Raw genomic sequence first — 14,193 nt, forward strand, 5'->3', positions numbered from 1 at the left:
ATGTGGGATCCCTTTTGTTCTTTCCCCTCCCATTAGCATTCACCTTTCAAAGCTGGTAAGGCTAATATACAAACAGACCTGCGTAGTGCCAGCTTGGGTTCTGTTATTTTCTTTCCTCCTAAAAGCAAAATACGCATTTTTATGTTTCGGAGATCTAAATAGCATCCATTTGGGGAGTGAGTCAGAAGTCTCCTCCAACGGGGTTGCCCCCACATGTTAACTCAATCCAAGGACATAGTGAGGAAGAGGGGGTGTGAATGAGTCTCACAGAAGTCTGCTCCCTGTATGGTGTGAAATGATTCTGACTCCCCCCCGCCCCCCCAAAAAAAACAGCCGTGGATGTAGGTCGTTTTTCTCTTAGGTGAACAGGATAATTTGTGCACCTCCCCATCCCCTCCAAAAGAGGCAGAAGTTAGAGATAATAAGATGAAGAGAATTTTTAACTACTTTTCCATCAAATTTATAATACTATGCCATCCAGTAAAAACATCTGTGCCTAGCTATTCTTCAAGGTATAGCAGGAGGGAGATGGTCAACATAGTTTCAGCAGCTTATAAGGCACACATAATGTTTCCCCAGCTTCCATCAGAAGGCTAAGTAGAGATGGGTCTACTTCCTCCATGCCACCAGCTTTGGAAATGCCCAAGGGACAAGCCTTGACCTCAGGTATGGGAGGCTGCAGGAATATGACCGTGGCCTTAAAATTAGTGCCAAATCATCACGTCCAAGTTGAGAAAAAGCGTATGACTTGTCTAAGATCACAGGCACCCAGGGAGGGAGCCAGAACTAGGGCCAGGGCCCCCATGAGTCATAACTTACTATCTCCCCCATATCCAGGCCCCCAACCCTAGAGACTCAGATGCTCAAGTTCAACTTGAAACAGAGCATCGTCTCTATCTTTCCAACCAGCTCTTCAGACATCTCTGATGTGGTAGAACCTGTGTGTTTGCATATTTCCAACAGCTTTCCAAGGTAATTCTGACATCTCCCAAAATCTGGGAATCACAGCCAATGCCTGCTCTCATAGCTGAGACTTATGGAAGATGGATTTTGGATATATAGGTGACACAGAGGCTTTAAATATTATCTGGTTGGAATGCGCCACCATGTTCACTGCCAATGTGACTGGGGCACTGACAGGGAAGGGTGGCTTCCAGTGAGCGCTTTTCTTTCCAGCTTCTGCTCTTTCTTGTCTCTGTTTCTTTGATAAACATGTGAATGTATGGAGATAGAGCTAAGGTGCACTCATTGGGGTGTTTGAGCTCTGGTCACAAAGAGAATCTCAATTTTTAATTTTTTAGACTTACCTCTTCCTTGAAAAGGTTCTGTCTGTTTTTGAGCGAGCGGAGCTTGTTCTGCTTATCCTCGTGCTGCATCTCCTCCTCGGGGGGCTGGAAGTAGGCAATCAAGTCGTGTAAGGTCTGCAGGACCTCTTCTATTGGCAAGGTGACAGGGGCGGCTGTGCGGTTGTTTCCACTAAAACCACAAGATGAACATGGCTCAGGCAGTGGTCACCAGCAGGGCCCTGACAGGCATCCACCAGGTCCTGGCTCATCTCTGTCCCTCACTGGGCACATGGACTGCTGCCTGGGGTAGTTGTTGTACAGTGACCACAATGGTTTTTTGTTTGTTTGTTTTTTGTTTTTTGTTTTGGCCATACCCATGGTATGAGAGAGTTCTGGGGCCCGGGATTGAACCCACACCAGAGCAGTGACAAGGCTGGATCTTTAACCCAGTGAGCACCCAAGGAACTCCTAGATGACCACAAATTGAAGTTTGCTGACACACAGAGCAATGGGAGAGGATTTCTGATTCAATTTTAAAGCCATTTTCTAAATAACAGGGAATGACCCCTGGCTGTCTGCCACAGTTTTTCCTTTTTAAATGGAAACACTTGAAAAAATAATAAACTTATTAAGACACAGTTCATACCTTCTTGGACTAGGTTAAGATCAGCTAGAAGGGTTTCCATCACTTGGTCTCCTGGCTGACCCAGAGCTTTGTCTTCTGTCTCTCTCCATGTGTCTTTGCAATACCTCTGTATATCTCTGCAAGCAGGTGTGTCTGCATGCACACATCTGCTTCCCCACTGCATTTGCTGATGTCTCCTTCACTCAGTATGTCTCTCTCTCCTGTGACCTCCTCTGTGTGCCCTCCCTCTGTTCACCCCTTCCCCTCTCTGTGTCTCATCTCTCAACATCCTTCCCTTTTGCCTCTGTGTCCACATCCCTCAAAGTATTACTACCCCATCACCTCCCTCACTTTCTCTGCTGTGTTCCTTCCCATCCTCCACGTGTGTTTCTGATTCCCTGTGTTATGATCCCCCCCCCCACCAAAAACTCTTAATTAAATCCTTTCATTATAGAGAGATTACAAACCTCCACAGACGATAAAATGAACCTTCATTTTCCTGTTTCTCCTTGAAGGGTACACTGCTGAGCCTTTCAAAGGCCAAGGCTAAGAAGAGGATGAGGAAATGGACTCAGCCCCCTGGGAACGTCATCAGTGGCCCCAAGGGATTGAGAACTGGGTCAGTGTGTAAATATCATCATGGGTTTTCCTTGGTGATCAATTTCAAATGAACTCTACATTTACAGTGGGTTTGCTTATATTTTAATCTAGACACAAGCTAAGCAAATATTGTGATCCAGGCCCAAAGCAAATACTTAACAAGCCTTAAAAACACTCAGGTGTTATAAGTTGACAATTATGAGATGACAGTAATTCCATTTAGCCTAAAAATGCCACGTGCAGGCAGTGAGGGTAAAACACCAGTGAATACAGGCAGGGGAGGACTTGTGAGCGCTGTGTCCTGTGGCCCATGGCAGGTGCTCAGGAAGTGGTTAGTAATGACTCTCTGGGATATTGCTGGACACTAAGATGGGGGCAAAAGAGTCCCGTAAGGATATGAGGTGAAGGTCTGGTAACACAAAATCCAATGACTTCCCAATTTTAGATTCAGTGATGGATGATTACATTTTGCTCAGAATTTATGGTCCAGTTGCAGAGTTTCTCTCTCCTTCCCCACCCTCTCCACCCTCCCATTTTTTTTTTTAACATTTTGAATTTACTAGAGACACCGATGCCCATTAAGCGAAGAATGTTTCTTCACATAAGAAATGAAGATGAAAGAAGAGGGTTATGGGCATTTCTGGAGCTTGATGGGAGGGCACATGCACTACACAGAGGATGGGAAGCCCAGGTTACAGTCACTGCCATCCCCCCATGCGATATTCGGAGCCTCTAAGCCTCCTGTGCTTCAATTTCACACCTGAGAAACAGGAGAGGTGCATTCTGTGGTTGCCAGGGTCCTTCCGGGTCTCATTTTCTGTTCTGTGAGTTCTCCCTGCCCAATCACTTGATCTTGAGCCATGAAGAAATCTCAATATAACAGCTCTCCAGGGACTGAGGCAGATGTGTCCTTTCTCCAAAAAAGAACACATTCCATGTGCTTGGCATTGGAGACAGTGGTGAAAGTGGACGTGGTATCTGAATGGCTTTGTGGTCCTCATATTCTACTCTAGAACCTTAGGGAAATGATGGACCCAGATAGACCAGAGCAAGATGATGCCTCAGTTCAGAGCTACAACTGGCACCCATCTCATCTCAGCCTTCTTTCTCTCCCTATAGCTACTATCCCCCTACATTCTCAGATCTTTGCCAAGGATTTCTTCTGTTAAATTCAAGTCAGATCTCGAGTGACTCTGAGTATTCGCCATACGGTTACCATAATGTAATTATTTACATATTGTCTCCCTCCAGAGGTTAAACTCAGAGGATGGGTGGACAGCATCTTCTCTCTAGCAGGATTTCTGAGACTCCTGCATCCATCATATTATTCATTTGTCCTGCTGGACACTTCCCAGCAACTGCATAGGAGATGATGAGACAGCACAGGAAACTTTAACCTTTTCTTCTTTGTTGTTCTTATTCATTCTTTATTCCTTTCATTTTAATTGCTTCTCCCAGATGTCCACTCCCTCCTTCCTGTTTCCATTTGTACACAGCATGCACTGTTGGTTTTTCAAAAGGCACGGGAGGGGAGAATCTGCTTCCAAATTATTTTGTCATCCTTCCCTTTCCAGCTCTTGAAAATTTAAGTACACTGCTTTTGAAGCCCCCACCTCTCCTGCATTGGTTTATGGCTCATTAGTCCTCCTTTCTTGTAAAACATTCTGTGGCTGGGAGAATCTGGAATTTCCCCCATTGAGGGTGGGGCTTCCAGGAGTTCCCCCTGTGGCTCAGCAGATTAAGGACATAGCTAGTATCCATGAGGATGCTGGTGTGATCCCTGGCCTCCCTCACTGGGTTAAGGATCCCGCATTGTTGCAAGTTGCAGTGTAGGTTGCAGGCTCTGATCTGGCATTGCTGTGACTGTGGCTGTGGTGCAGCTCCAATTCAACCCCTAGCCTGGGAACCTGGGAACTTCCATATTCTTCAGGTGCCGCCTTTAAAAAAAAAAAATCAGAGAGGTGGGGCTTCCAGAAATAATGAGCTCAGTAAGTACTTTCTCCCATAAAAGTGATAACATTGGACAAAATCATCCAAAAGTGGAAATTATGACACATGCTATAATATAAATAAAGCTTGAAGATATTCTGATAAATGAAATAAGCCAGAGCTCAAAAGACAACTATTATATTATTCCACCTATATGAGGTACCTAGAAGGGTTAAATTCATAGAAGTATAAAGTAGAATAGCAGTTGCCGGGGGCTGGAGGGAGGGGAGAATGGGGAGTTACTGTTTGGAATTTCAGTTTGGGACAGTATAAAAGTTCCGGAGATGGACAGTGGTGATGGTTGCACAGTTTGAATGTACTTAATCTCATGGAACTGAACACTTGAAAATGGTTAAAATGGTAAATTTCGTTATGCATACTTTACCGTAAAATATTAAAAAGTTAAATATAAATTTACATAGGACCCAGCAATTCCACTCCTAGGTAAGCTACGCAAGAAAAATAAAAACATATCCAAAGACTTTTATTCTAATATCCATAGAAACATTACTGATAATCACCCCAAAGAGAAGCAATCCAGCTATTCCTCACCTAACAAACAGAAGGTGAGATGAACGTGTCTCTGTGTATCTGTATCTGTCTTCTTCTGTAGGAAGGTATATAAAAATCTCTCTCCACACACACAATCATATATATACATCCATTTATACCTTTATGTATACATATATGTGTAATATATATATATATATACACACATAGATATAAAAACTCCATACACAGAAATACTCCTCAGTATATAAAAAGAAACAGAATACCACTATGTATTGCAACAGGGATGAACCTCAAAAATATAATGCTAAAAGGCCAGATTCCAAAGATCATATATTGTATGATTTATCAACTTAATGCATTAAATTGTGAGAGAAAGTAAATACTTGGCTACCTAAGGCTGAGAGTGGCAATTAGTATAAACGGCAACAGGCAAAAGGAATCTTTCTGGGGTGATGAAAATGTTCTAAAACTGAATTGTGGCAATTTTATTAAAATTTTATTAAAATTCACTGAGTTGTACACTTAAAAGGATGAATTTTGTGATATTTAAATTATAACCCAATAAAGCTGTTTAAAAATAATTTCTGCATTGTTAGGCATGTAACTCCCACTGAATTTTTAAAAATAAGAGCTTTATTGAACATAATTCATGTATCATACAGTCATCTATTTAAAGGGTACAATTCAATGGTGGAATGGATTTTAGTACATTTACAGAATTGTGTGACCATCACCTAAATTAATGTTAGAAGTTTTCATCAGCTGCCCCCCAAATCCCATACCTATTAGCAATTGTTCCCTTTTTCACCTGCTACACAGCCCCCAGCCCTAGACAAACACAGTCTATTTTCTGTCTCTATAGATTTGCCTATTCTGGATATTTCATATAAATGAAATAATACAATATTGGCCTTTTGTGACATCTATATGGTAGTGTCTATCAGGACGTCATTCCTTTTTTAGGGACACATAATGTTCCATTGTATGGATATAGCACATTTTATTTATCCACTTATCAGCTGATAGATGTTTGGGTTTTTCCACTTTTTGGCTACTATGGGTAATGCTGCTTTGAACATCTGTGTACAGGTTTTTGTGTGGACCTGTCGTATCCCTTGGGCATGTGTCTAGAATGAAATTGCTGGGTCATATGGTAACTCTATCCTTAATATTTTGAGAAATCTCCAGACTGTTTTCCAGAGTGGCTGCAACATTGTACATTTCCACCAGCATGTATGAAGGTTCCGATTTCTCCACATCCTATCCCACACTTATCATTGACAGTCTTTTTGATTAAAGCCGTCTAGTGAGAATAAAGTCTTATCTCACTGTGGTTCTGAGCATTTTTCTGATTTACCGAACATCTTTTCATGTGCTTATTGGCCATCTGTATATATTCTTTGGAGAAATGTCTAATTAGGTCCTTCACTCATTTTAAATTGGTCCAATTGTTTTTTTTATTTGTTTGTTTGTTTATCCTTTTTAGGGCTGCACTGTGGCATATGGAAGTTCCCAGGCTAGGGGTCTAATTGGAGCTACAGCTGCCGGCCTATACTACAGCCCCAGCAATGCCAGATCCAAGTCGCATCTGTGACCTATACATACCATAGCTCACATAACTGCTGGATCCTGAGCAAGCCCAGGGATCAAACCTGCAACCTCATGATTCCTAGTCAGATTCGTTTCTGCTTCACTTGTCTTTTTAATGTTGTGCTGTGAGAGTTCTTCATTCTAGGTACAAATCAGATCTATGATTTACCAATTTTCTCTCCCATATTGTGGGTTTTTTTTTTTCCCTACTTTCTTGATGGTACCCTTTGCAGCAAAAAAATTTTATTTTTTGATAGGGTCCAATCTATTTTTTTCTTTTGTAGCTTTTGTTTTTGCTGTTTTTTTTTTTTTGGTCTTTTTACCTTTTTCTAGAGCCACACCCATGGCATATGGAGGTTCCCAGGCTAGGGGTCCAATCAGAGCTACAGCCGCCAGCCTACACCAGAGCCACAGCAACAGAGGATCTGAGCCACATCTGCTACCTACACCACAGCTCACGGCAATGCTGGATCCTTAACCCACTGAGCAAGGCCAGGGATTGAACCTGCAACCTCATGGTTCCTAGTCAGATTCATTAACCACTGAGCCACGATGGGAACTCCTGGTGAGCTATTTTTAATCTTGTTCTCAACTATAGCTGAATATGAGAATCACCTGTGGAGCTTTAACAAAATACTGGTATCTGGATCCCAACCCAGAGACCCTGATGCATCTGGTTTGAGAGGCCATCTGAGCATCAGGGTGTTAAAAACGCCCCAGATGAATCTAACATGTGCTAAGGTTAAGACCTCTATTCCAGGGCAATAGTTTGTAAACTTTAGCATGCATCAGCATCAACTTGAGGGCCTATTAAAACCCAGTCTTTCTGGGGTACCACTCCCAGGTATCTGATTCAGTAGGTCTGGGGTAAAACCCAGGAGTCTGTATTTTCAACAAGTTCTCAGGGGATGCTGCTGGGCTGGTCTAGGAAAATATGTTAAAAACCTGTAGGAGGTCTCAACAGAGCAAGACAGAAGGAATCTGAGCCCCAGGAGCAGGTCAGTCTTTTTTCTCTAAACCACTTGCCTCCCCTATATTGTTACTTGAAAAAGAAGTAAAAGTTTATTCTGAACCGCAAGAACAGCTTAGCCTGTATCCTAAGATACGTTGCTTGGATCACAGAATTTCAACAGGAAGGAAAGTAAAGGTGTAATTTTTTCCCCTCATTTCATACAAATTCACTCACGCAATTTAAACCCTCTAGGCTTTAGGGAGATTTTCCTATGAGAGAAGGATGGCTTGGAACACTGCACCATTTACAACTGAATCCTTTCCTCATGGTAATTGGTGAACCCGATCCACAGAGCTCTGTTTTGGCAGCATTGTTGAGGCTGGAGGGATTATGATCCAAGCAGGCAGTTCAGTCACTTTCCCCATTATAGGCAGTCATGGGGGTAACGCAAGCCTTCCTATGCAAATCTCCTTGGACCCAAATCAGAGCAACAATTCTGAATGACACAGAAAGTCCTTCTAAAAAGCATGGAAGGTCTGCATCTCTTTCTCCCCTTTCCTCACGTCTTCACGCATTAATAAAAAAGGGGCTTAAAGCACTCCAGCTCTCCCCACTTAACTTTCCTGAGAAGATCTTGGGTATTCATGAAGCAACCTGAGTAACCAATGGGCTTGGGCATCTGTTGGGGAAAGAGGAGGTTCTTACCTCATGGGAAATAAGTTTCAATCCCAAGCCCTTTCTGGTAAAACTCTTCAGTGGTGCGTAATTATTTTCTGAACACTCACAGTATCAAAATGGGATGGGTGGAGTTCCTGTTGTGGCTCAGTGGAAATGAATCTGACTAGCATCCATGAGGACACAGGTTTGGTCCCTGGCCTCGCTCAGTGGGTTAAGGATCTGGTGTTGCCACGAGCTGTGGTGTAGGTTGCAGACGCGGCTCAGATCCTGCATTGCTGTGGCTATGGTGTATGCCAGAGACTTCATCTCTGATTCTACCCATAGCCTGGGAACCTCCATATGCCATGGGCACGGACCTAAAAAGATTTTTTAAAAAGGGGGAGGGATGGGCAGGTGGGCTTGGATGGCCATGGAGTAGAAACTGACAGGCAGAGAAACGGAAGGAGCTCACATACCTTACAAACTGGCTGAATAAGGCTGTCGTGTTCCGAATGATCCGAGCGGCCTGGGACTCCTCACGCTGGCATCTCTGCAGGGTTAACCCATCATCCATGTGGCCTTCCTGATGGAGTATGACCTGCCCCAGAGCCAAGGACACCGGGTCCAGGTTACACAGCCGGACAGACAACACTTCCTGCCGTGGGTCCCTCATCCCTTGTCCTCCTTCTCCCCAGCCAAGCTCCCCTGGGTCCATCTCGAAAGTGGGACACGAACTGAGTTATTCTGGCCATACACCCTATTACTGACATATGACTCACTCCTGAGGTGCGGTGCTTTGATGAAAATGAAATTTTATGTGCTAGTGCGGTACGAGTTACAATACGTTCCTTAGGCCTAGATGGCCACTTTGGAAGGGGAAAAACATATTTTACAATAGCTTTTTCTCTGAATACAAACCCTTATCCTTGGAGAGGAAAAAAAAAATCGCTGTGTTCAGAGCCTTTTCCTCCAGAGATAAACTAAAGAAGAAGAAGAAGGGACAAGTTAAAGTAAAATCCTGGGAAACCCAGGGTCGGTCATGGTGCTCTCTCTCAGAAGGATAGCTGCACCAGGTCAGCCGACTGTAGAATGGGAAAGCAGTGGGATGGTGGTTTGCTTGTGATGGAGGCTACAGAGGGTATTTGAAAGGATAGGCTTGGGCATAAGCCAGCCTGAATTCTGGTCCTGCTAGGCTACTTCCTAGCTCTGTGTCCTTGGCGAATTATCTAACCTCTCCCTGCTTTGACTTCACCATCTGTGGGTGGACTTATCTTAGAGGGTTGCTTGGAGAATTAGATGATATACATGGAAGTCCTTTAGTATGTTTCCCAGCCTGTAAGAGGTACTCGATGAGTATTTGCTATACATGCCAGTTATCACTGATCTCAGTTCAGTTATCTGGAAGCTAAGTGTACGTATGGTCACTAGTGATATCATGATACAATTTTGGTGCAGGGCTAGCAGCTTTTTTTGTTTTTGTATTTGCTTTTTAGGGCCACACCTAGGGCACATGGACGTTCCCAGGCTAGGGGTTGAATCTGGAGCTATGCCGCTGGCCTACATCACAGCTACAGAAACTCCAGATCCGAGTCATTCTGAGACCTTTATCACAGCTCACGGCAATGCCAGATCCTTAACCTACTGAGCAAGGCCAGGGATCCAAACTGCATTCTTATGGATACTAGTTGGATTCATTTCCACTGTGCCACAATGGGAACTCCGGGGGCTAGTAGCTTTTGGTGTAGAGGTAGTGGTTTTTGTGGGGTTTTTTTTTTGTTGTTGTTGTTGTTTTCTCTCTTGAAAGGGTCAGGCATGTGCAGATATTAACTGGGATGGTCTGACTCTGGTTCAAGTTAGGGTTAAATCCTGAGTCAAGTTCCCGGCGTGGTTTCCTCTTGAGGTGAGTAAGTGAAGGGAGCACCATCTGTAGGTCCTGGGAAATGGGGGGAGGTCAGACAATCTCTATGTCAATTAAATAAAATAATGTGGCTTCAGGAAATACCTTTTGAACAAGCATTTTTGTTATCTCTCATTTTCAGCACAAAGAAATAACTTATTTTCCTTTGCATACGAAAATCTCTGTTTTATATTCTTCTGAAGGTATGCCTGGATTTAATGAATTCACAGAGGAAGTAGAATACCAGCTTGCACATATTTCTGTTCATTTGTGAAAAAAGACCTTGCAGCTCATCTACATAACGCAGTTTGAGCCTTAGCAAAGGATGCTCTGACTACTGGATTCACCAACTCTTTCAAACTGTTACTTTCTCTGAACATCCCAGCAACTGCTTACCCATGCTGCATTTAGATTCAGCAATACATCTCACTAGGTTTACTCTGGCCTCAGTCCCAGCGTTTGGGTCCCTGGAGACCAACGTCCTCAGATTTTGCTTGCTCAGATAACACTTTCAAACCCGCCAGCCAAATAAGAAAGTGAAGAGAAATGGAGGAAATGCAGTTGTTGGAATGTTGTTACTATGTGTCCTGTTGATCCCTACGGTCTAGTTCCTCAGGTTCTTTTTTCTCTTGGAGAAATCCCATAGCCCAAGGGCAGAGAGAAAAAGCCCAAATGGGAATGGAAAGAGAGCACTTCCTTTAAGGTGAGGAACCATTTGTCAGGTTTTTCACTGTGTCTATTTCTCACTGGTTTTTCTAAATTCTTTTTTCCATAAAAGGCTTAAACACAGAGTGGACATCCTTTGTGCTTTTAGAGGGGAAACTGAACTTGTTCCTCATGAAATGGAGCTGGGCAGCTCTGTCAAGGGCTGAGCATTATGGCACCACATGGAGAGAGAGTTCTTAAAGCATCCTCCCAAATCACATGCACATTCCAGCAATGAAATGGCTCTACAGACTCTTGTCCTAGAAGAAAAAGGCAGGGACAGGCACGATAAATCAGCACTGTAAACTTGGATCTCTCCTAGTGGACAGGATCCTTTGAGCATGTCCGCGCCCACCCAGAGCTACAGCCAAGATCCACAAATTTCACTCTCTTTAAATGTCATCCTTATCTTAGTAGGTAGGAAAAATTGCGGCGACTCTAGATGATATTAACATACTCTTTAGAGGATTTAATTTTATTCTGATAGGCTGTTGGGGTAGATGATAGGTTTTTGGCATCTACTTGCAATTTGCTCTCACTTCCAGGAGACAGCCCCTACTTCTGGGAGAGAGCCTTTTCTGGGATTCAGTTGAAAACCTACTGTACTTTCAAGAGCCAGTCCAGCTTGGGGACCTGGAACCTCCACCTATGACTCCCTAAGCATGTCATTCTGTTCACATGTCTACTTTGCTCTTCTCCACCATGGCACTTTCTGTTTGCCATCTTAGCTTCATACCCTAACCACAGTCAGCTTAAGATCCTAGGGGAAAAGTGCATACAGAATTTCAGGTTCATATTTCTATAGTTTCCTCCACTTGGGAATGTGGCCCCTCAAGTCCTAGACACCATGGCTGACCTGAAAAATACTATGTCTCTCCAGTCCAGTAAAATTCACAGAAGATCCTATTCCTTGTGCTGTAGCTCAGCAAAGATGCTGAGGGGAAAATGATGACAAAGGGAACTCAACTTGGTGCATTTACATTCTACTGGAGATCTTTAGAGCTTGTGTCCTGGGTGCCTTTCTTGCTGAAACCTTCAAATGGTTTGTTTCTGTGTTTAATCCAGCCTTTATAATTGTTGGCAGAGGAAGGGCTGGGGTCATATGAGCTTGTCTTTGTGCCCTCTTTTTAATTCAATTTTCTATTTCGTCTTCATAATTTTATTTCCCCTTTCTGGATATTTTCCTGGTATGGTTTACTTTACACAAAAAGCCTTATGGTTTCTTCCCAACCCCTTTTCTTACAATAACCAGCACTCTGGGAAACTTTTCATCACCTCCACATTAGGCTGACAAATACAAAAAAATACAGTATACAATGCTTCCTAGAGCCTTATTATATGACTCCATGACTACTTATATCCATGTTTTTTAAGGATTTTCAAAAATAAATAAATTTTAAAAAGCATCATACCTTGGGCATCTATTTCCTGGTTCCTATCAAGTGATTATTTAAATCCACGGGAAAAGGAGGTGGTTTTGTAGGGTCTCTCTTTGGTTCCTATTTTATATCATTCTCCATTATATTTTCTACTTTCCTCATCCTGACTTAGATAACTTAATAACCAACCCATTCCTATGATGGCAACTGACTTTCTGGAAAAAAGATGCTGTATATATCCAAGCCGGTTTCCCACCGTAGCAGGCTGTGATGGACCACTCAGATCTAGATACATTCTGTGGAAACAGCATCCTTCCATGGTATCTCATCTTTCAGCACCTTGGTTCCTTTGTGCTTGTTATTCTGCAATCTGCCTTTTCTCTGTAGCGATTCTATTTAGTCTCTGTATTATGAAAATTGCACAGTAACTCAATTATCCACTTAAATGAAAGGACCAATGATGTGGATAATCCCCAAACAGCACACCAAAAGTAATTTGGCTCAGATTTTAGAGCACAAGGAACATACTCTATCCCCTCCTCACAGATCTGCCATCTATTTAACTTTTTTTTTTTTTTTTAACCATTGAACATGAGGTCAAAGTAACCACACTGGGTCATAAAAATCTATCACATTCTTCAGAATAGTAAGAAGTAAAAATACACTATGTCCACCCAGTTCTCATAATCATTTCTCTTGCCTAGCTGCTTCCAGATCACTGTAAAACAATCCTGGGCAGGCCTTCTGACCCCTCACCTTTCTTTTCAGAGGTCCAAGGCGGGATGTCTTGGCATCTTGTGCTTTGTAGGTCACCCACAGACCACTGGCTACGTGCTGGACAAAGCAGATGGAGTCTCCATACTTGATTTCTGGGACTCCCATGCCTTCTATATCGCGCTTGTGGCTGGAATCCAATTTCTCCTTGATTTCCTATTTCACAGAAAGTGAAACAAATGTAGGCATGCCTGATTAAATAGAAATGAAATGTATAAAACAAGTCACCTATGCAGAATTTCTCAGCCAGGGAACCGATTACCAGAATTACATGTGTCTGTCTGAGCCAGGATTTCAGGAAGGCTTGCTTTTCTGATCTGCTGCTAATTGTAAAATCAATAGATTTTAAGTTTCACCTACCTCAGTGATTATTTAAATCCATGGGAAAAGGAGGCGGCCTGTAGGGTCCCTCTTTGGTCCTGATTTTATGTAATTCTCAATTATATTTTCAACTTTCCTCATCCCAACTTAGATAATAATTAACCCATTACTAGCCAGATAACTTATTTTCAGCAAGTTGTATCTTCTATGATGTTAATGGTTGTCTTATATAAATGCCCAGACTCAGGGTTTTAAATATATCTGTTATAATCATATAAATATTTTTAAAATAGAAATCAGAAGAGAAAACAGACTCTTGGAGCAGGTAGGGAGCTACTGTGCCTTAAGTTTAACACAGTAATTGGTGTATATGTCTCTCATGACCTTCTCAGTTGTGTACTGCGGTCAATGGATTTCATTCTTCAATTGCTATTTCACAAAACGTATTGTCTAGTATGGAAAAAGGAGTTGCTGTGCACTAGGTGTCCACTTGGTGACAACCTTCGATGCTGTCACACAGTGAGTCAGGAAGGAGACCCATGGGACATGGTAAACTCTGTTCCCCTCCTCATCAATCAGGGCTTCTGAATGGTTCCACCCTATTTCCATTTCTTCTCTACATCTGGCATTAAATTGCTCATTTGTAAAAACCATTAGCTAGCAGCATTTTGAATTTTTTAATGCATGCTGTTCCTTCTGCTTGTGCCAACTTTAGTTTTATTCTTTCTTTTTGGCCATGCCCATGGCATGTGGAAGTTTCAGGACCAGGGATCGAACCCATACAACAGCAGTGACCCAAGCCGGTGTATCCTTAACCCACTACACCACAAAAGGACTCTTCATTTTTTTCTTTTTTGGGCCACCCTGCAACCTATGGAGTTCCTAGGCCATGGATCAGATCGGAG

At 42.7% G+C, this 14,193-nt stretch overlaps 1 protein-coding gene across 1 annotated transcript in view; it reads right to left on the minus strand.

Annotated features, from left to right (window-relative positions):
- The window catches only part of RYR3 (ryanodine receptor 3), a 570,648-nt gene that overhangs the window by 283,213 nt on the left and 273,242 nt on the right, over positions 1-14,193 (minus strand). Inside the window, exons 11-13 of the mRNA XM_047794870.1 lie at positions 12,950-13,123; positions 8,689-8,810; positions 1,308-1,476 (exon numbers count right to left, since the gene is read on the minus strand). Of these exons, the coding sequence (XP_047650826.1) occupies positions 1,308-1,476; positions 8,689-8,810; positions 12,950-13,123 (465 nt within the window). The remainder of the gene's footprint in view (positions 1-1,307; positions 1,477-8,688; positions 8,811-12,949; positions 13,124-14,193) is intronic.

Source organism: Phacochoerus africanus, chromosome 9 (assembly GCF_016906955.1).
Source record: "Phacochoerus africanus isolate WHEZ1 chromosome 9, ROS_Pafr_v1, whole genome shotgun sequence".
Lineage (NCBI taxonomy): Eukaryota > Metazoa > Chordata > Mammalia > Artiodactyla > Suidae > Phacochoerus > Phacochoerus africanus.